This window comes from Acipenser ruthenus, chromosome 3 (assembly GCF_902713425.1).
Source record: "Acipenser ruthenus chromosome 3, fAciRut3.2 maternal haplotype, whole genome shotgun sequence".
In the NCBI taxonomy this organism is placed as follows: Eukaryota; Metazoa; Chordata; class Actinopteri; order Acipenseriformes; family Acipenseridae; genus Acipenser; species Acipenser ruthenus.
The window spans coordinates 47119346-47142845 of record NC_081191.1 but is presented as its reverse complement, the minus strand read 5'-3'; the positions used below and the strand labels follow the sequence as shown (position 1 = coordinate 47142845).

At 38.1% G+C, this 23500-nt stretch overlaps 1 protein-coding gene across 1 annotated transcript in view; it reads right to left on the bottom strand.

Moving 5' to 3' along the window:
• The window catches only part of LOC117394887 (collagen alpha-6(VI) chain-like), a 105955-nt gene that overhangs the window by 7596 nt on the left and 74859 nt on the right, over positions 1–23500 (bottom strand). Inside the window, exons 29-41 of the mRNA XM_059013027.1 lie at positions 22840–22890; positions 22381–22416; positions 22210–22272; positions 18632–18694; positions 16700–16735; positions 16570–16606; positions 16137–16148; positions 12232–12725; positions 10571–10667; positions 8957–9634; positions 7743–7845; positions 7228–7454; positions 2173–2343 (exon numbers count right to left, since the gene is read on the bottom strand). Coding sequence (XP_058869010.1) covers positions 2173–2343; positions 7228–7454; positions 7743–7845; positions 8957–9634; positions 10571–10667; positions 12232–12725; positions 16137–16148; positions 16570–16606; positions 16700–16735; positions 18632–18694; positions 22210–22272; positions 22381–22416; positions 22840–22890 — 2068 coding nt within the window. The remainder of the gene's footprint in view (positions 1–2172; positions 2344–7227; positions 7455–7742; positions 7846–8956; positions 9635–10570; positions 10668–12231; positions 12726–16136; positions 16149–16569; positions 16607–16699; positions 16736–18631; positions 18695–22209; positions 22273–22380; positions 22417–22839; positions 22891–23500) is intronic.

Genomic DNA, 23500 nt, shown 5'->3' with positions numbered 1-23500 from the left:
CATTTATGACTAATACTGGTATAATAAATATGTTGTACACAAATGTATACTGAATATGAAAAGAATAGACGAGTAATTGTGGATTAGTGGTTATGATTTTAAAACATTTAAACAAAATCTTCAGGGGTTACTGGATTTGTAAACCATTTATGAGAAACAGCTGATTCATTTTTTTTTTTTCAAAAAAGGAAATTATATTTTCATCTGAAAAAACAACTTTGCAAGTTGCAAGTTTTACCCTTTTATTTACATTTGTAATCCTGTTATACCCTTATTGCAGCTTTTAAAAAGTACCAAGTAACACAAATTAGTATGCAATTAACTAACACTTCATACAATACCAACATCACATTCCATTTGTCACAGTTGCTGTTTTACTTTGTTATTTGAACATTTTAAAAAGCCACTATTAGGATAACAACACTACAGTTAAAATCAAATTGTAGGCTAAGTGCTTTACAGTACTGTAAATGCATCAAATTCATTTGTCATGGTTTACAGTGGCTATGAGTACTGTCTTTTATGAGCAATCCAAAATTATTAGAGTTGAGATCTTCAGCTCTAGAGACCACGACAGCCCCAGAAGAAAAGGTTAAGCAGGTTCATAAATGTTACACCATTCATTAGTTGCTGCTGTAGGACTGCAGAAGGAAGTGACCTAGTGCTCAGCTCACTCACACCATTCAAACAAAGGGATCAACCCAATCGTGGGTAGTGACCTCACACGACAGAGAACTTTTAAATGTAATTGTATTTAAGGATTTTTTTTTTTTTTTTTAAGTATTGACCAAATCCCATTCTTATGTTAATAACATTATGAGTATGATATTAAGGTTATTGTTATTATGCTTATTATAATTAATAGCAGTAGTAGCATTATTAATATGCATGCATAAGACAACATATACAGTAGAATTCATTAAGTGAAACATATTTTTATATCACTTCAATATGCAAATGAATAATTGCAAATCACATTCTTACTACATACACTGTAATGATAGCTGACTATATGCTATTACTTTACATTTTACTGAAGGGTAAACTAGACCAGGGGATTAGCGTTATTTAACTTTATTTAATGATGTCACCGTAGTGTTGGACTAAGCCATGAATCCAATACATTCCATTCTGCTCATTTCTTTTGGATAGTGACCACATGAACAACAGGTAAAGGTTGTGGAGTCCAAAGACCCAAGAAATACCCATTTTTAACAGGCTTGTTATCCTACCGGAGGGGAGGACTAATAGAATTCAGGTGTATTGCATTCATCTCTGAAACAGAAACACAGTTTTGAGGTCTGTAATGTTTGCATTAAACAGAGTTTGAACATATATATTTCCCATTCAGACATAATTGACATGCCATAAAACTTCTTCCTGACTACTTTTTGTAATGTATATTTCTGCAAAATGCCCCCCTCCCCCCAAACTAAGTCATTTGAATTGTGACCTAAATGTACACTTATTACAACCACAGCTATATTTGATATGCCTGATTCCTTTGTAAATCAAGTGGATGCAGTTTGAAAACCTTAGGTACACGGGGCAGTTGTTACTGTATACAGTATTCAGTGCTGTCTGTTTATATAAGTAGTGCATTAGTCCATTAAAAGCACAATAAAAACCTGTATGAAATGGAGCCAAATTATATCATGGCAGTTATTAACCTGGTCCAGCTTACTCTTGCATTAATATGTAATAACATGTCATTTTAAAGGCTGTTTACTTTTTCTTCATTTATTTATTTATTTGTACTTTGTATGCCCAATTATTTTCCCTCACATTTTCTCCCCAATTTGGAATGTCCAATATTTTTTTCCCCTCACCACCGCAATTCTCCACTCAGGAGAGCTCAGTAGATCCAAAGGTTCAGTGGGCATCCGCCGATCCCACGACCATGCCAGTTTCCTCTTTTACACACAGGAACTCGGAAGCGGATGTCAGCGGGCTACCGGCCTCTAGAGAACAAAGGCCAGCCCTGCAGGTGTCTGCTCGGAGCTAACTGGGCGCCTAGCCAGCAGGGTTCGCTGTGGCGCGATGAAAAGGAAGTCCTTGATGGTTTTGCCTCCCTAACGGGAGCACCAGCGCCAAAGCGACACTCCCTTTGAAAAAGGCAATTTACTTTGACAAAGTTGTTTGCTATTTTTATTAATAGGTTTATCAACTTACGTTTATTGATGCATGACTGGAGACATTCATTTTCTGTATTAAATCGGTTTTCATTACCGTCACAACCGCCATACCAGAACTGGGAGCATGCACCGATAGCTTTATTATAATACCATCTTTGCAAAAAGTTTCCACAATGAGTACCACGGTCCACGTCCATGAGGCAATGCTCTGCAACCAAAACAATCTAGTCATTTCCTCATTTTCTGAAGCATTTCTCTCACCCACTTAACAGACCATAATAATGCATAACTGATTAAGTCTCAACCATTTTTAATTATGTTGATTGAATGTCCTGTAACAATCCTGCTCTTGTCAATGCCCCCAGATCCTTTCATTTTGTTGAGGTCAAATTTAAGTTTGGGGGATCCAGAATGAGGGTTATTAATAATGAGATAAATACAGTATGGGCCTCATTTACGAAAGGGCACTAAATTTGGAGTTAACACGCAGTAGTGAGCCTAATGTGCGCGATAAATCTAAATTTACTGCCCCATTTACCAACAGAGAACACATTAATTTACGTGCACTGTATTTGGCTAATTTACATACCATACCGTACACACTACATGTATTATGAGCGATAATTTTATGTGCACGATAATGTCAGAGACTTATCCACTGTGATATCAAAAACCCCAGCAGTCGAGTCGTATTTTTTGGAGAGTAGTTTCTTGAAGGTGGAGGTGGCTTACATTGACCAAAAATGAGCGATCAACAGACACAGCACTCAGCAGGGGACAGGCAGAGGCAACATAGTGAAACTGCACTCCTTACCTTTTCATTTTAACATGTATTCCTTGTAAAAAAAAAAACAACCCCCCCCCCCCCCCCACCTTTTTCCTTTTTCCTTCAATCCATACAGCACTGTATCGTTTGGAATTCTTCTTTAAAACAACCCTACTCTTTAATATAACACGTGTATTCAACATGTGCAGTCTGAATTGTATGAGGGACATTCCCATTAAGCCAATCACAGCTCACAGATGTAGTAAAATAGCCAATCAAATAGCACACAGGATCCGTTTCCTCACGGACACAGCACACATAATTTTGATTAGGATAGCGAAGTGAAGGCTTGTTTAAACTATTTATTTTACTTTATGTAAAATTTTCAATCAGTAGCCAAAAAGTAGTTGGAGATGTCACAGAAGTGAAAGGTGGAGGAGGAACACAGATTTCAAAGTCGTTGGCCAGATGACTATTTGTTCAAAAATTGTCAATATGTCTGATTTGCAGTGCAAGGTTGCTGTTATGAAAGATTATAACATACAACGTCACTATGACACACTGCACAAAGTGACGGATTTTGAGTTTACTGGAAATGAAAGAAGCTATGGAGTCTCAACTAAGGGTTTTCTGAAAATGAGAAGAAAAAATGAAAGTGCTGTGAATTCCGTGAACATATATGACTGGACAAAAGATTGGACTGGCTAGCAGAGTGCTGGAAAAAATATAAGAAAGAAATGCAGAATTACCAATTTTCTTACACTGGATTTCTGCATCAACAGGCATTATGTGGAAAGGTTGTAGAATTAGAACACGTAATGAGCATTGTTATCAGAGTGCCAGAAAAGAAGTGCCAAGTGTCTGGACAGAAGTCATGAAAAGGTACATTTCATAGTGGTACTGTTTACTATTTCACATTTTCACAGCCTGTCAGTATCTTTTTTTCAGTGCTGTTATATTTTGGAATATAAGTTAAATATTGAGACTAAGCATTATATACCTCCTCAACTTGCTGACCCGCTATGTCCTGCCTGCAAGCTGAGGTCCCCCGACTCTGGCCTGCTTGTTATCCCCAAGCAAAAGTGCACCACACTTGGAGAACGATCATTTAGCTTCATGGCTCAGACTCTTTGGAACTCTCTCCCAGCTTTGGTGCGTGACGCTCCCACTGTCGCTCGCTTTAAATCAACTCTCAAGACCCACCTGTTCTCTCTTTCTTACCATGTTCTTTAAGCCTGATACCTGCTATTAGCTGCTGTGTTTTTGCTACTATTTCATGTATTATGCATTTTTCACTGTATTTAATGTATTATGCATTGTTTTTTTTTCTGTATATCGTGTATTATGCATTTCTCTGTATTTAAAGTATTATGGATTTTCTTGTTACTGCATCTTGTAAAGCACTTTGTGATGGCGGTCCACTATGAAAAGCGCTATATAAAATATATATTGATTGATTGATTGATTGATATGTTGATTAATTGATTGAAACCGCGCTTGCATACTTATTGACTAGGAATCGTACAGTGGGGGTAATGTGTTTTGAGTAGTATATTTGAGTATATTAGACTACATACAATGTATACGGACATTTTCACGTACATCCCGATGTGTGTGTGTGTGTATAGATATATATATATATATATATATATATATATATATATATATATATATAATTTAATTTTACGGTGCTGCCCACCAAGTGGACAGTCTTAACTTAAATGGCCCTTGCTGCCAGATTTTTTACTTCAAACTAATTTTCATAATAAGTAACTCAGCAAGATGTATTTATTTTGCATTACTGAATCAGTGAATCAAACGAACAAATCTATTGAACTGATTCACTAACCGAATGAATCGAGTCAGTAAAAAGAATCAAACTGCAATAGAACAGTAGTGCGTCTATCAGTGGTTAAAGCCTGGTTCCCATATGCGCTAATAAATGATCACTTTAGCACGCACTAAAATTAACGTCCTTTAGTAAATACAAATCACATATTCATTCTGATTAACACAGTATGGCACAATAAAATTAGTGTGCACCGTAATATGCTGTGGCAATGTACCCGCCCCTGTGTGCATTTGTGTGTTATATGTTGCGTGTGGTGTGTTAATGTTGGTGTATTGTAGTTGATACACGGGATATAATGCGGGTAAAGAGCATGAGTGTTTAAAATATATAATTGTATTTAGGCACGGGGATTGCACTTCACTTCATGTGCATTTAAAGTATTTAATATGTGAGCACAGGGTTGCACAGAATTAGTTCACGTGCTGGGATTCAAGTGAATACTTGATTAGTAATTGAGTCCCGACACAACAGTATATATAGATGCACAAAGCACTCACTCTGGGTTATGTGTTCGAGAGTGGAGAACGGGAGCGAAAGAGAAAACGTAAGAGAAAATAACAACTGCTACTTGTGCGAGAGGACTTTCACGATACTTGTTTAGTGTTCGTCCACTGTCTGTTTTGTTTGTCTATTTATTTTGGCCTCAAGTGCCGTGTTCTGTTTTGTTCAACCTTTTATTTTCTGTGTGTTATTAAAACACTGAGCGTTGCAGCGTCTCATATTCACTCACCAGTACTGCCTGTCTGTGTGTTTCTTTCTGGCCTGACGTCACCCCTACAGCCAGCCTGTTCACATATGCCCACTATTTTGAGTGATAATAAAATTGCAATAGTAAATACGGAAATAATTAACGTGCATAGGAATTGCAATTAATCGCTCACCATAAAGTGGACACCTTTTGAATAAACACAACTCATCCTCAAACTCAAAAACATTATATTTAATTTTTTATCTTGACATTTTATTATGTGTCAGCAATGTGGAGGTTAGTAAGAAAACACTTCCAACACTATTGGGAGGACACTTGGAGACTGGATGTGTAGATCAGTAATTCTCGCTGTTAAGGGATACTGAAAACCAGTTTTTATGAGAATCCTGACATGAGTTTTGGGTATACACACTTCAAGATCAATCACAAGAGGTGATTGGCGGCAGTCGCTAAGTAAAAATACTTCCACAAAAAGGTTTAATTTTCTTCTTGATACCCATGATTGAACTTGACCGAGAGAATCGCAGAATTTGTGAATTTGTGTCTCTATCATCTGGAAACAAAAAACACACATGATCACAATATGGGCAGCAGTGTGGAGTAGTGGTTAGGGCCCTGGACCTAAATTGCTCCAGTAAAAACACAACTGTATAAATGGGTAATTGTATGTAAAAATAATGTGATATCTTGTAACAATTGTAAGTCGCCCTGGATAAGTGTGTCTGCTAAGAAATAAAAAATAATAATAATAATAATAATAATAATAATAATAATATGGCGACCATCTTACTCACAGGTCAAGAAAGTAGGTCAATAAGATGTTGACCACAGATTTTCCATAGCACTAAAAATATGAAGTTGCAAAATTATTTGGTTCATAGACGCTTCACGTACGGGATGCTTAATTTTACACAGTAGACATTAAATACACTATCTCTCACAAATGTCTTGTGTGTTGCAGCTAGATTTTTTAAATATGAACCCTGTTCAGATATTTAGTAAAGTGGTGATTCAGGCAGGGAACTCACTTTTAAGCTAGATTAAAATATCAAGCATATTGCACACTCTCATTACCAAAACATTTGTCAGTCCAATGGTTAGTATCTTATTCATCATTCGGTAAATAACACACCCAATGATCAGCAGGAAAGGGCTTTAATCCATTCGTCCCCACTGTACGTCAGAGTTCGCCTCCTCTACAGCCACCTGTTTTTTGGCTTTGTCTAAGGGGGGGGGGGGGGCAAGCTATCCTGCCCCCCCGCCAATGGCTTCCCTATGGTCAGCATCTCCACTATAAGCAAACTAAATTATGGGCAGGGGTACCTCGAAGGGTGAGTCCAAAGATGTAATGAAGACATGTATAACTTAGTATTTGTTGTCATGGAAACATGTATAACGTAGTATTTGTTGTCTGAGCTTTATTAAATATTGTTCTCTATCACATGAGTTTTCCTGACTAATTATTTTAGATGAATGACAGCATCCCCAACCACCCCAAACATGGGGTTTTCATGATCTGATATTGTTTCAAAATGTAAATGAATATCTGGGTATTCCTTAATGTGTGATAATGTACAGTATGATGTGCGTCGTTTTGTCAAATATATATTGGACATTTTTTTTTAAATATTGACCTGAATGTTGTTTTCTTGTAATAGACCCCAATTATAAATACAATGATTTAGATTAACTATGACAGACGATTTCTTGCGTGCATTATTTCAGCACAATCCAGACTATAAAGACAACTAAACGGAATCATTACCTCTGGTTCTTTCTTCAAGAGTGTAATCTGTCCCTCCTTCCTCTGTCAGCTGTCCATTCTCCTCAGTGTTTCCCTCCACGTAGTAGTACACATTTTCTTCCCCAATGGGTTCAGGTTCCTCTGTCCCCTTCTCTTCAACTGGGGTGGGGGAGAGTTCCTCGTATTTATTCTCCTCGATATATTCAGTCTCTTCATACTCTTCTTCTTCTGGAACAGATATGGGTATCCTATAAAATAAGAGTTCCCTTTAGCATGTCAATAACTACTTGTAAAAAAAAAAAAAAAAAAAATGTAAAATAAAAAACCCTCTGACCCCAATGCTCTACTAAGAACTACTATACCTATTTATGAATGTAGTTGTAAGTCTATGTACTAATGTGATTTATAACTGAAAATGGTATCCCTGACATTATGTAATATATAAAAACGGCAAGTTCCGAAAATGCAGCCCGGTCTCCTTTCGATGAGTACTAAATTCATAAGCACTGAAAGTTTTCATGAAAGTAAAACATTACCTTTGTATTGGTGGTGACTCTAATGATTCTCCCTGAGCTACCAGCGTCTTCACTCGTTCACATTCTCTCTGAAGAACTGGTGGAGGATAACTGTTGATTCCATCTGTGGTAAAGAATATATATTATATATATACTTTGACTTACACAGCTGTCATATATATATATATATATATATATATATATATATATATATATATATATATATATATATATACACACACACACACATGGGGAATAATAACTTGTGCAACACTGTTGTTTTGCATTGTTTTATATTCTACTTAAATGTTGACATTATTGAACAAAAAAATTTATAACTTTTGATAATATCTTCACAATTTTATTAGTATTAAATAATGACAACACTAGATGGAGCAAATACTAACAGCTGTTATCCATCAAGGCATGTGGTGGGTCATTGGGATTTGGCAGTGTGGTTCAATAAAACATGTGCACTAAACCCGCAAGGATCTACATCACCCTGGCTTAGATGGAAATCCTCCTTAGTAACAGATATGATACAATAAAAATGTAATTGTACAGGAAAGTGGCTTTGTGTGACCTTGCCATGCCTTGTTTTTTCCAGTTGGTTTTGCTATAAAGAGGTTATAGTATGCACTAAATCTTCTTTGTCCCATGACAGAAATTGTTCAAGACCTCCAGCTGAATACAGAACATACTGTAGCAACAGGTATTGCCAGAGTTGAGAAAATAGATACAAACTGCAGACAAACAATACATAGCATCAGGTTTGAGTATTCTTTGTCTGCAGTATTTGTTGACAGCAAATAATTTTTTTCTATTAATATTCTTTACATGTTTATGATGCATCATAGTTATTTTATTATGCCATTAGATACTGAGATATATTTCAAATCATGGTATAATATAGATTTGTTTTATTTGAGAAGGGTACAGCAATAGAGAACTAGCATTGAACGCCAAACCTTTATTAGAACTGAACCATCTATTTTGTCACACTTAGTATATTAAGGCTAAAATATTGCTTAATTCAACACCTTGGATGCACATGGTGGAAGTTATTAATTAAATACAAATATTGCAAATCACATATAATTCAGAGTAAATAAATACTTTATTATACAGTGAATTAATAAATATATCTTTGTAGTTAACATTCTTGTTTCCAAAAGCTATTCAAATGTATTTGCAATTCACCCAAAAGATCTTTTAAAAAAAGGTTTACTACTTACTACTTAGAATGCGGAAGAAGGCTCCAGAAAAACGTTTTACGTATTCTATTTCAGGATCCAGGACTCGGCCGAGGTGGACCACATGCTGATCCAGAGGGAAGCTTGCTAGCTCCTCCACCTGCGAGCTATTGACCTCCTTACCCGTGGTGAGTACAAACATAGCTACACCCTGACACTTGGCTCTCAGGGCCACGTCGTTCAGTTTTGCCCTGTCCCAGTAACTGGTCTCTCCTCCTACAACTGCAAATATGACCTTCTTACTCCTTAGTCTTGGGGATTTGGGCAGGATATTGTTGACCACCCATTCAATGGCATGTCCAACACTGGAAGTGCCCCCAATTTGTTGCATGGATTCGTGGATATGTCTTTTCATTAAGTTTTTGTTGTTGTATTGGAAGAGGTCAAACTCCAGCTTGACAGGGACTTGTCCTTCCCTGGGTGGATAGCTCAGAGGAGTATGCTGCACGACAGCCACCCTTGCTCCCGTGTCAGAGGTTCTGGGTTGGCTTGTGATGTCGATCTGATCCAGCATTGAGCTCAGAAGCTCTTTCACTCCTGCATACTCATCTGCCTGCATGTTCCGTGAGCCATCAACCATAAACACCAGGTCCATGTTGACTTGCAGTGGAACGGGTACAAGATTCAAGCCCTGGCACTCTGCAGCTGGCTGACATGCATCTGAAAAGAAACATGTGCTTTAAATTGAATATACCTTTTTCCTTTGAAATCATTGTAAATTATGTATTGTACAAATTATCTTACTTATCTACAGACAGGGTTATTATTATACAATTTGGGAGTCCACTTAAATGAAAGATCTGATTCACCTTATTGAGTTTGGGCAGTATGATGGTTGTAAAATGTACACTATATCAGAATGTGGGGACCCCCAGGAGGGAACAGAACATTTTGACATTTAAAGAGCAAGCTGGTAGGATACAAAACACTGTGCTATATTTCCTGAACTTTTCATAAAGATCGATGTGTGGCTACATGTGTAAAATGGTCCCGTGTGAGGCTAAAGTATGAGTTGCAAAAAGTAGCCAGGATGTAAACACTGAAACAAAAAATGACATAAATGCAACGTAATAAGTCAGAACTACACAGGAGTAAATATATAAACCGCTATTATTGTAACCTTACCAACCTTTTCTTTAGAACGTATTTAACTTTGTCAAAATTCTTAAGTTATGACAAAATAATCAGGCTGAACTCGAGATTTTCTCTGACAGAAATCTTCCTTTTATTTATTATAAGTTAACTGCCTTATAATTGTATACTGTTTTAAGAAAATGCATTATTGTGCTGCGAACAGGAAATCAGTGAAATAAGTACAGAAATAAATACATAAATAAATAATACATACCAAATAGACACATACATATATAAACTAATAAAGAAATGTATGAATGAATGAGGAATGTTCTTTGAGAAGTCTGTGCAATCATATTAATATTGTAAACACTGATATACAGCATAACATCATACAAACTGTTACACTATGGTATTGATAAGTTTTATTTTAAAATACGATAGGTGTGAGTGTATATTTGCTAGTGTATGCATTTTAAGATGTATTTATCAGCCCTATAAGCTGCCTTCACACAGACTTACCATAGCAAAGTGCACACTTCAGGACTTGTTGTATTACTGCTCTCTGATCCTGGGGTCTTTGCAGAACAGATACTAGGAAGCTTCCTGTTTCATCAGCCTGAAGAAGAGTGGGTATGGATAGGAAAGGGAAAGATGCAATAGACATTTGTACATTTATTGCAGTGAACATGATATAATATGACACTGATGTTTAACATGCTTTACCTATACCAGGGCTTCCCAAACGTTTCTTACCAGAGGCCCACCTGTTCAGCTGCATTAAGCACTGCGGCCCACTATTAGCACTCCTTGGAAAAATGTCAAATTAAAAACATTTTCTATGTTTAAACCTGTAACGTTATAAGTAAACCTAATCTAAACTGTCCTTTACTCATTCAAATAAAAATTTTGAAAAATGTTAATCACATAGAATAGGCACTGAGTGAAAATAAAAAACACTTTAATTTTAGTAAAGAAAATAAATTGCAAAAACTAAACAGATGTTTTTATCAAACCTTTAAATTATTAGGCACCTTTGTATAATTGAATATTTTATTTTCTCTTATTATTCCCATTCATAAATACCTGAACAGGAATCACTTTGAGTAAAACCAGTACAATGTGCCCAAAAACATAAGTTAAATCCTAGTTTGATTAATAACTTGATTTAGTTAATATTGAAACATATATCAAAGTACTCAATATTTTAAATGTTAATAACTAATTAGTCACAAAACCGTATTCATCATAGGCCTCAATTGAATTTGTAAATTAATGTTATCAAGTACAAAACTTAGTATGAAAACGTTTCTACAAAAGAAAAAACCCATTCAGGCACCTCAAAGCTGAGCCCACGGTACAACTGCATTAAAACTCCTTAAGCTGCCTTTTTTGTTCTTTATACTTTGCAAAATGTATTCTTTGGTAGCAGATTCGACATGTAATTTTATAAAATACTGAACACACTGGTTACATCTGCCAGCAGAGCGATCACATGACCTTAACACTGCCCTATTGTCAGAGCTCTCGCTTTACGGCTCACCTATGGGAACCCCTGACCTATACAATACATTTATGTTGCTTTACTGTACCATAGCTTTTCATAAACCACGGCGCCGGGCTGATTGCAGGGAGGAGTTTGGTGGTACAAAGGGGATTTAGTTGCGTGAGTACGGCCCCTTATGCTGACGTAATAAACTAAGCTGGAGTGCTGTTTGTTTGTTTTTGTCTTGTCTGTGTTCGCAGAGCTGGTAGAGGGGTGGATTATTATTTAATTGTGTAAATAAACACGGACGTTTTGTACTGGGAAATACTGTCTCGACATTCCCTTTATATACCACACCACTCACTATCCCGTCACATATACCAAACAGCATAAAACTAAATTGAGACAATAAAACCTGTAAATAATTGTGAAATGTAATGTTTGATGTCTGTAAATTGAGGGTTTTTTGAAACCTATGAATGATATGCTTCCCTGTCTTTGGGTTCTGTCCAATAGACTAGGAAACAAGATAATACATCTTAACAAGCTTTATCCTAATTGAAAAATAATACTTTTTTTATCATCAATTTACCATGGCGTAAATAGGCCTCCTCAGGCTGATGAATCAGTATTCTTTCTGTCAAGTGACAGACGTTTCCTGTGTTAGTCCAAAGTAGTAGTCTAACAGCATTCATACCTCAAAGGCGCGCTTGACGTTTAGAACATCCTTGAACGCGATGACCACAGGGGTAATGTCCAGAGCTTTGAACTCCAAAGCTGCTGTAATTATAGGAGTGGCTTCCTGAGATGCCCCGTTGCTGATAAAGAGGGCTACTTTCCTCATCAGCACACCCTGGCGCACACGCTTGAATGCATTCCTCGCAACAAATCTCATAGCTGCCCCAATGTTGCGCTGGGTGGACGACCTTTCCAGTGGGATTTTCTGTATTGCTTCCAACAGCTGGTTCTTTCTGCGGTAGTCTGAGAAGCGTATTAAATACTTTGTGTTGGAACTGTAGGCGACGACTGCGACCCGGGCCCCAGTAGGGCAGTTGCTTTCTGTGATGGTTATTTCCTGCAGAAGGGTCATGACAATGTTTCGCATTCTTTCAAAGGCCTGTGAGGAGACATCTTCAGACATGTCTAACGCAACCACAAGCTCGGTTGGGTAAGCAGGGCAGTCAGTTTTCCCTGGGAAAAACAAAACAAAAAACAAAATGTAATCAGTCTTTGAATAGGTCATTCTCTGTTACTCTTTAAGGGGCTCGATTTCAGTTATTTCTGTTACTACAGAACTTATTTTCTCATTCTCCCTAATAATCATAATCATGTGAAATTATCTACGCCACAGGGAACACTTCATATTATTTTGCTATTTAAAGTTATTTTTGGTTTTCTAATTTCTAAATGTTTATAGTGGGAAATTTGCTTGTAAATTCCTTGTGCTTTAGAGAGCATCTGTAATGTGTGCTCACCTTATTAGCACTTACAATATGTCACTTTAAACTGACTACAGTCCATATTAGTGTTATATACAGGAAACATTCAATTAAAATCGTAATTGTAATTATTTCCTGTACAGTACAGTATGTGGTGCAGGGAAAGTTTACTGTACTTAGTTTTATCAGAATGTTTTATTTTATATTTGCTCTGTTCTGTACATTTCAGTACTGATATCTCACCAGTTTCTTTATTGTGTGTTTAAAAAGTAACATGCTTTGAATTGTGTTATATTATTTTTATTTGAGATGGACTGCTAATTACATGTTATTTTGGAACTGTGACATGTTTTACTGCCGCTAACTCCTGTAAGGGAAAGAGTGTTTGTGGCAGGGCAGAAGGTTGGCAGGGATGGGGTTAAATCTGTCCCTGTCAGCAATCACAGGTGTGGCCATTCCCCAATTAGGTAATTGGTGCTAATTGGGGAGTGGTCACATGTATATAAGGAAGGAGAAAGCCCATGTCTGGTGGAGGAGTTTGTGTTGTGATTTTTTGTACTGTTTTGAAATGTTAGTCAAGCAAAATGACTAGTTTCACCGCTCTTGTATTAAAAATAAAATCAATCCCATATATATATATAAACAAATTAATACACTTACTGATACAAAGCCCATATCTTCAATGTTACAATTTATCTGAAAATCCGTCACAGCCCACGTTTTTTTCTTTTTTTATTCTCTCTAATGCCAAATCAGTTTGTCTTATTATACAGTTACACAGCGTTTCCTCAGTTTCATCTGACGAAAATGCAGCCGAAACAAAGTGAACGAGACAAGCTAGGCTAATGTAACAGTTAATCATTAAACAGTTTCAGATACTGTGATGTATTTTTTTTTTATCTGTGATCTTTTGTTGCTTTTGTGCATTTTCATTTGCAAGTGATCTGTGACATTTGGGCCTTATCGAGCACTATATTCTGCAATTTTAAATACTGACTTTGGATACTGTTTTAATTGTATTGCCTTTTACATTTTACACAGTTCTATGCATGGATAACATTTAGATTTCACTTTTCTGTTAGGTGGTTAATGGGAAATTTTACATACCGCTACAATACGTACCGGATTTAAATGTATGTACTGTATTACAGTTAACGTGTCGTCTCTTTAGTTTTGGCAGGTGATATTTTCGGAATCATATCTCTCTGAATTAAAATATTACTTATGTTACATCTAAATGGAACCCTACCGCCCTTTCAGATATGTATTTTTGATATTGTCAGGTTTTCAGGGAACACAAAAAAGATACAAGGGGGCCAAAATGAAATAATCAGATATGCGTCACACGCATTTAACCGTCACTGAAGTCAAAATTTTATAGGGAGTGCTGACTGTAGTACAATAATATTCCCTGGTAAAATGTAATAAACAAGCTTGTTAAATTATATATACTAACATCTAGCGCCTATTATAGGTATGACAGAGGTGAAAACCAGTGTGTTTTATGTATATATATGTCTGTTTAGTGTACCTTTAGGACAAAAGATACCTGAGGGGCGGAGCTAAGCAGCTAAAAGTTCGCTAGAAGCGGCTCAAAGAGTCTTTGTGCAGACTTGGTATTGATGGTGAAGGGTTGAAATAAATATTAGTTAAAAAAGTAGTATGAAAATGCTTGAGTGTCTGTGTAAGCTATGTTGAAATATGGATAGGCAAGTCAGCACTTTACAAGGACATCACACTTTGGCTGTGTGCCGAGAACATCCTGTGTGTATTGAGAACATCCTGTGATACTTTGTTTCCTTTTAAGATGAATATACGTTCTGCTGCAAGGACACACTATTTTGTCTTGTTTGTGCATTACTATAAAAAGCTGGACCTTGTAACTATGTGTCTGAGAAGCATCAACAGAATTCTGCTTAATAAAACTGTGCTGCTTCTTATCAGCTCTCTGAGAATCTGTATTTAAAATCTGGTCTCTACAATAACAATAGCATTTCTCATGTTATTTGAACTGTGCTATTTCAGGAGCTAGTTCATATGCAACTGTAACTCAATTAGCGAAAGGTAACTTTTGCTGCTGCTTTTAACACTAGAACCGCCATGGCAGTCATTTTGACGGTCTGAGGTTTTCAAATTTAAATTACTCTGCGTGTCTGAAAGTTATGCGGTTTTCCGTTTATGACTTTTCCTAAATACATATGTTAAATACCCTGAAGCCATTTGAAAGAAAGGATCGCGAAAGTAAGAAAGTTATAATCCCACCCACCTGGATGTATTGTAAAAGGCAGTCATTTTGACTGCCTTTAACAATACATGTTTTTATTTTGAATGTAACCTACAATATATATGTATGTGAGCATATATAGTCTGCTGTCGTATAGTATTACTGTTTTACTCTCACAAGTACGCTGACAGAGACTAGGCTGAAACTCAAAATGGCTCAAAGAAGACGCATTACCACTCAAGAAGCGACTGATATGCTTACTGCTTTGTCCGAAAATGATTCTGATGCAGGGAATGTGAGTGATCACGACAGCGATGAATCCTGGATTTGTGAAACAGGCAGTGAAAGCGGGAAGGTGCCACTGAAATGCCACGACCACAAAGAGGGCTCCCCAGGCTCAGAAGTGGTCTTGGCAGAAGCAGCAGTCCTGTATCGTCTACTGCAGCAGCTGCAGGTGTGCCAACCATGCCAACCGCTTCACCCGCAGCACTACCAAGGACAGTGACTCCAGCTGCATCACCAGCATGAACAGGCATTCAGGAGACTGGGAAGGATGGCACTATCTGGGAAATTATAAATCCCTGTGTTGATGCTGTGGGAAGACAGGCTGCACAAAATGTTTTGACTGAAACCTCAGGTCCCACGCCCCACGCCCTACGCAAAAAGCGATATCGATAGCACTTTCAGTGCTTTTCATTAATTGATCAATATGCGAATGCTACACCACATTCAACGCTGTACTGTACATTGATTTCCTATTTTGCTGTTTTACACTCTGTTAGAGGCCCCGCAACATTATTATGTTATCTTACTGCTAATGTATTGTTAATGGTAGGTGCAAGGTTAATGACAAACTGACTTAAATGTCTTCTGAGGTTTCTAAAATCCAGAACTGGGTCAAAGGTCACATGAGTAAAGTATTAAATTAAAATGAATTACCTTGGGAGCAAGCTGTTGTGGAAACAAAAACAATGATGAATTAGTGCTTGAGACAATATTTTTTTTAAATCATATCAGTACAGTATACCATATAATTATCCCAAATCCCCAAATCTCTCCTGAACTTTCATCTTCTCCTAAATGTAATCATAGACTCTTAACCTCCTAAAGACAATTGACATTGTACAGTAGTTGGGAACCTAGTATGAACTGTATATGTTTGTCTTTAACAGTTAATCTAAAAAACTCTATCAACTCTTCAAATCAATTTTACCTTGGTTAATTTGGAAAAGATCTTTTCATAAATATATACGTGATAATGCATGCAAGTTAATCTGACATGTTTTTTTTATACAAATGTAACATGTTTTGTTTACAATGATGGAAAAAATGTTTTCTGTAAATATAACTAAAAGAAGAAAAAACAGCTTACGGCAGTTGTCACGAACATAAGCAACAAGCTCACAAGGCTGTTGGAATAAAAGAAGAATTGGCATGAATAATTAGCTGCTAATTTTACTTTGATTATATAACTAGATCAGTTAACAAAATAATGCACATACACTCATTGAAGTGGTTCCCCTTGGACCTTTTGTACCCTGGAAAGAAACAAAAATGAAATTACAGTTAACTGCAATTGCATCTGGACATCTAATTGTTTTCTCATGTTTCCCAATGTAAATGGGCCAGATTGGTTGTTATCAACACCTGTTTAACATTAGAAGGACCGGAGATATACTCGTATCAAAACACTGTAAATAGTATAACGAACGGAAAAACAGTCGGATGTAATAGTTTTTTTTTTGTTTATTTTTTTGTATTGAGTATGTTACACAACTAGAAAATTACATTTTAAAACCAAAAACCGCCAAAATGACCTCCCGCAGGGCTTCTAATGTTAATTGTTTTAACATGGGAAAGGCCATGTCAGCAAATGGTAATAGGTTGACATTTTCACAATTTTAAACCAGACCAAGTCTATGTTTTTGTATCACGACAAGTATCCTATTACACTATGTAACACAATTTTTGTTCCTGGGTAGTAAGTGTTATTTCCTAATTGCTTATGCCTCAAAAGTATAGAAAATGGCTATTATTCCCCACAAACTTTGCTTTTGTGACCAGGACAGTGATATTTTGAAATTTACCTATTTCCAATGAGAAAACAGGCGAATTTGTGTCTTTTCGTTCACATAAAGTCAGAAAAAAACAACATATGAATCCAAATTAACATGTATTTATACTAAAGTAATACAAAAATGACTACAAAAGATTTAGAAGTGAGTAGTTTTTCGAGATTTACGATTATACTGTAAATCACTTTCACGAATCAGCCCCCAAATGTAGTCTCCCATCATGTTCTCGTTATACTGTCCTTGGTAGCGGCGTTCAAAGTCCAGTATATCCTGGTGGAAGCGCTCGCCTTGCTCCTCCGAGTACGCTCCCATGTTCTCCTTGAATTTATCAAGATGAGCATCAAGGATATGGACTTTGAGGGACATCCTACAGCCCATTGTGCCGTAGTTCTTCACCAGAATCTCAACCAGCTCCACATAGTTTTCGGCCTTGTGATTGCCCAGGAAGCCCCGAACCACTGCGACAAAGCTGTTCCAAGCCGCTTTCTCCTTACTAGTGAGCTTCTTGGGGAATTCATTGCACTCCAGGATCTTCTTTATCTGTGGTCCGACGAAGACACCGGCTTTGACCTTTGCCTCAGACAGCTTAGGGAAGAAGTCTTGAAGGTACTTGAAGGCTGCCGACTCCTTATCTAGAGCTCTGACAAATTGTTTCATAAGGCCCAATTTGATGTGCAGTGGTGGCATCAGCACCTTCCAGGGGTCCGTCAGTGGCTCCCACTTGACCTTGTTCCTCCCCACAGAGAACTTGGTCCGCTGTGGCCAGTCACGCCTGTGGTAGTGCGCCTTGGTGTCCCTGCTGTCCCAAAGGCAAAGATAGCAGGGAAACTTGGTAAAACCGCCTTGGAGACCCATCAGGAATGCCACCATTTTGAAGTCTCCTATGACCTTGATGCCATCTCAGAAAAATGCAGATATGTATCCACTTAGGCAGCTGGAACTAAACTGAACTGGTGGGGTTAAGGCCCCTGTATTTATACTACTATTTATATTACTGGAAAGTTCTAGAAAGTTCTAGAAGTTACTCCAAGTTTACTCAGCACTGAATCTATCTGGAATGTTCTGGAAAATAGGTAAATTTCAAAATATCACTGTCCTGGTCACAAAAGCAAAGTTTGTGGGGAATAGCCATTTTCTATACTTTTGAGGCATAAGCAATTAGGAAATAACACTTACTACCCAGGAACCAAAAAAAAAAAAAAATTATTACACGGTGTTATCTGATCTCTTACTCATGTTTGTAAAATAAAAATAGGAGCAAAATAAAATATTTTGTAAAATACTTTGAGAATAGTGCACAAACAGTTGATTTAATACATAAGACAAGAAACTGTCTGTCTGTCCACCTGTGTTTCTTACCCTTTGTCCTATGGGCCCGGGGCTTCCTGGGTCACCTGCCCTTCCCGGTTTGCCAGAATTGCCCTGCAGACAGCAAAACACATGCATTTAAAACATTAACTCTACATATATTCTGTACAGTATGCAAGCAAATTGACTTTCCATGTTAGAAGTTTGTTGAAATGCCTAGCTTAAGATGCATAAGAAATTTACATTTTATTTCCTGTCACTACAGAAAATTGTGTAATGTACTGTTCGATAAGTCTAGCTGCTATTAAGCTGTTGTTTGTTTGTTACCCCATAAACACCAAGAAACTATCTACAATACCTGCACCTCTATGTGTACATTTACAGCCAGAAGTCACACGGTCTAGTCTAGTCTCTCCCAGCAGAAATAGCTACTAGCAATGTAATGCTTGGGGAGAGCTGCAATGGGCATGAGGGCATGAAACCAAAACAAATGGACACGACCCTATCCTTATGAACACAAAGGTCTGAACCAAAGATGCATTTGCACTGACTTGGTATGGGGATGAAATATCACAGTGATCAAAACACTTCTTGTTTTTTTCAGATTAACTTTGTACGTACTTTTCTGTTTCGGTCATTGCATCCTGGCGACTTCTTAAAACTTAACCAAGTTTAAAGAACCTCAATAGAGATCACAAAGATGTCTTCGCTCAGGCTAGTAGTTTCGACTGTTTCCCAGCAACACTCTGCCTCTAGTGGATGTTATATGTGGTCATCAGCTAGAGCAGGGGCGGAAGATGACTCAAGTTTGGATAACACGGTTAACGACTTAGGAAAGGAAATGGACACAAGAACAAATACTACTTTACAATGGACAACTCAATTGTGCAGCTCAAGATCTGCAGTGAGAGCTCTGGGGGTAAGATATTCTTCAGCACTGTAGCACAAAGGTTGTCAACTTATCTAATGAAGAACTGCATGATAGACACCTCCAAACAGAAAGCTGGTATCCTAGGTTTTCTGGATGCTTGGAACATGTCTGCAAAAACAGAGGAGCGCCATGAAAGATTCCTGTATTTAGCTAATTCATATGATTCAGTGCCACATAAGCTCTGTTGGGCTGCACAGTTCTTCAGCGTACCCTGTACTATAACAGGGTTAGTGAATGCCTACTTCGGAGCCTTGCAGTTCTGTTTGGCAGTACAATCACTACTTGGCAGTTTATCGAAGTTGGAATCATGGCAGGTTGCACCATTTCTCCATTGCAATGTAAGTCATTATTAGGGTCTTGAAATGGGTAGTGGGAGGAGAAGGGCTGGCTTCTGGGATGCAGCTGCCACTGCTTAGAGCATACATGGATGACATGGCCACCATGATTACAACAGTACCCTGCACCAATCGGTTACTTGGCAAACTAGCAGACACCATCAGACGGGCACGTATGCAGTTAAAGCACACCAAGTCGAGGAGCATCTCCATCATTCACAGGCAAAGTAGTGGATAAGATGTCCTATATTGATGACAAGGTGTGGTGGGGTGCCCCGCCTCTGTGAGTATTTTTGTGTTTGTTGTTGTATGTGGCGTGTTACTGTTGGTGTATAGATATTGGTGCACGTGTATTGTAAATGTATAATTGTATTTAGGCACAGGGACTGCACAATCACTTCACGTGCAGATAAAATGTAATAGTATGTGAGCACAGGGATTGCACAAATTAGTTCATGTGCTGGGATTCAAGTGAATGATTAATTAGTAATTGAATCCCAGCACAGCTGTATAAATAGTTGATTCACTCACTCAGGGTTGGGTGTACAGTGAGGAGGTACGGGAGAGAGTCAGGAGAAAATATAAAATATAACAATTGCTATGTGCTGGCTTTACACCAGCATGATACTTGTTTAGGGTTCCCACTGTTTGTCTCTGTTCGTTTGGTCATTGTACCGTTTATTTTGAGTGTTTTGTTTGTTCAACTGTTTTATTTGTGTTTGTGATTAAACAGCACCGCAACGCATTCACAGTCACTCCGCAGTATTGTCTGATTCTTCCGGGTCTGACGTCACCGCTCAGGCCAGCTTGTCACACAAGCCCATTCCAACAGTCAGAAAATCCTGTAAAGAGTCTTGGGAGGTGGTACAATGGGATTTAAAGGACACAGTATGAGTGGGAGAGGTCAGACAGCAGGCAGTACAAGGGCTAGAGAGGATCGACAGAAGTGCCGGTGCTTTCAGTTTAGTCTTTTTCCAAGGTTGCTGTGGCCACTTACTGTGTATGCTTCCCTGTCAACAGCAAAGATACTGGAAGCCTTGATTAATTCATACATTAGGAAACAGCTGGGAACTTCCATGATGCCTTAGCATGGTAGCTGCCAGTCTCAGTTCTATCTGAGGAATTCAGGTGTGCTAAGGTTCGGCTTGAAATTACACTGATTGAATTGTGTGACGAGTGTGTGAGGGAGGTAGCACCCATAGTGAGAATTGTAAAAGTGGGGGGCAAAGGATGCGGTGGCAGATGCAAAGGCTGCCCTTTGTATCAGAAATATCATGGGGCAAGTACAACAGAGAAGAGGAGGCCTTGGTCTCAGTTTGGCTCCCCTGAGAAGCACAAAGCAGCTCCCAGGCAAAGGAGGAAGTTGGTAGTTACTGAAGTGTAAAAGCAGGATGGGAGGAAGTATGAGGTGTGTCAAGGCAGTGTCCCAGGCTAAACAGGGAGAATGGATGAGATGGGATAACGTGGAACATTGTAAGATAGGTTGGCGAGACCTGTGGACAATGGAACAGAGGAGGATCAGCTTCCAAATCATGTCCACATATGATGTTCTTCCATCACCGCAGAACCTGAATGTGTGGGTAGGGGAGAACCCTGCATGTCCTTTGTGTTCATCACCAGCTACCCTAAAGCACATTCTTGCAGGATGTAAGGTGGCTCGCCATCAATATCAGCAATAGCTGATATACAGAGAACATCATTCCTCTGTCCAGGAGAACAACCAGCAGGAAAGGCTGTTCAAATTAATATTTGCCTGGGACAATTGGATGCTGTTGGAGAGTGCAGAATGCTAGCACATGTTGGCCAGTGTCTTTTTTTGCCACCAGATTCCAAACCAGATTGCTACAAATACCTTTCAACCTGACATTGTCCTGTGGTTAGGTTCTGCACGCCTTGTTCTCCTGGCGGAGCTAATAGTGCCACGGGAGGATTCCGTGGATGAGGCATACGAGAGGAACAAGCCTTCCCGAGGTGTTGTGGGCTAGTTGACAAAACACTGAAGACGGGAGGTGCCCACCTGATGACTCATGCAAAGTGCCCCATCCAGCCCATTGTAGACGGTTGCCATGCTGAGGTGCTAGGGAGGCCGCACTTTGGCTGCTCCCTGGAACCATCATCGCCGGTGTTGTATGTGCTGATGCGCCAGGGAGGAGCAAATAGCCTGATCCCTGGAGCCACATTACACTTCAGCCATCAACACCGGACCAATACGAAATCCACCTGGAGGAAAAGTGTTGAAGGCTCATATATTACAGCAAAGCTACATCTTAGTTGGTCCCTACCAGTACTCTCATTTTATCATGAAGTAAATAACACATTCTTTGTGGGTTGAACTGGCACTTTCTAACAGCCAGGATCCTCACCTGTCTTCCGTGAATGCCTTTGGGTCCTCTGTCTCCAGAGGTGCCGGGGTCACCTTCATCTCCCTGCAAATTACCAAATATAGGCATCATGATTGAAGTTTACATTTAAACTACAATCAATACATGTAAAAACTAAACAAATACAATAAATAAATAAAGTAAATAACATACCTGGGGGCCTGGGTAACCAGGGAATCCCGGGTCTCCCTGTAAATAACAAAAGCATGTTATTGTCACAGTCAATAACTACTAATAAACATATTAATACTGTGGTGTGCAAGCAAGTTCTCTGCAAGCTGGGTTGATGGAGAGAGCTCAGTAAGTGAACGTGCCCCCCCCCCCCCACACTACATCCCCATAATGTTTTAGAACTTTGCAAAAACAAGATCCGCTGAATTATTGTAATGGTTGGTTCAACACTTTTAGACACAGTCAAACTGGGTGGAATAGATAAACAGCAACCACTTTTGATATGAAGCAGTTGTCTGTAGATTATTGGTGATGTGTTTTTTATTTGTGTTACATAAATAAGTTCCACTGGATAGGCAACAATTAATCATTACCAGGAACCAGTCAAGAGCATTGCTGATTAAAAAATTAAATTTAAAGTTTAAGTTACTCCAGGCCTACCTTCTCTCCTTTTTTTCCTGGTGAACCGTATCCACCTCTACCATCAACTCCCTGCATCACAAAAGAAAAACACAAACAAAAAGATAAAACATCTTAAGCTTCTGTTTTTTTTTGTTTTTTTTACAGTAAATCAGTTTGACTGTGGTGACTAGCTGGTGTTATTATATTTTTGAAATGTTTTTTTTTTTTATTATCAAAGAATTCTTAAGTCACTTTTTGGTAACTGTTGAACCATCAACTGGAAAGTGAAAGATGAAAAACAATAAATATGTGCAGTTAATAAATAGCAGCGAACAAAGAAAACACATGGCTTGTCTGGGCAATTCTAGTTATTAATTTCAATAGATTCTCACTAATATGAGCCATTTAGGAACATAACCTTTTTTTTCGTGGTACTGCCTTCTCTGGTCTTTTTTGTGTTTTTGATACTGTCAATTTAGAATTAGCGAAAGTCTACTGTCATTCTCTTTAATAGTTATTCAATTATTTCACATTCATAAATCTGGGTGGACTGCTCTCCTGTGTGGCTGGCTTTATCACTGAGAACTACTTATTCAAGCTTTTGCACTAGCATAATAGGGATGTACTCCAAGATAGTTGGGAGTACAGTATGTATGCATTGTGCTTGAACTGAAAATGTTCACTGTAAGAAGCAGACACA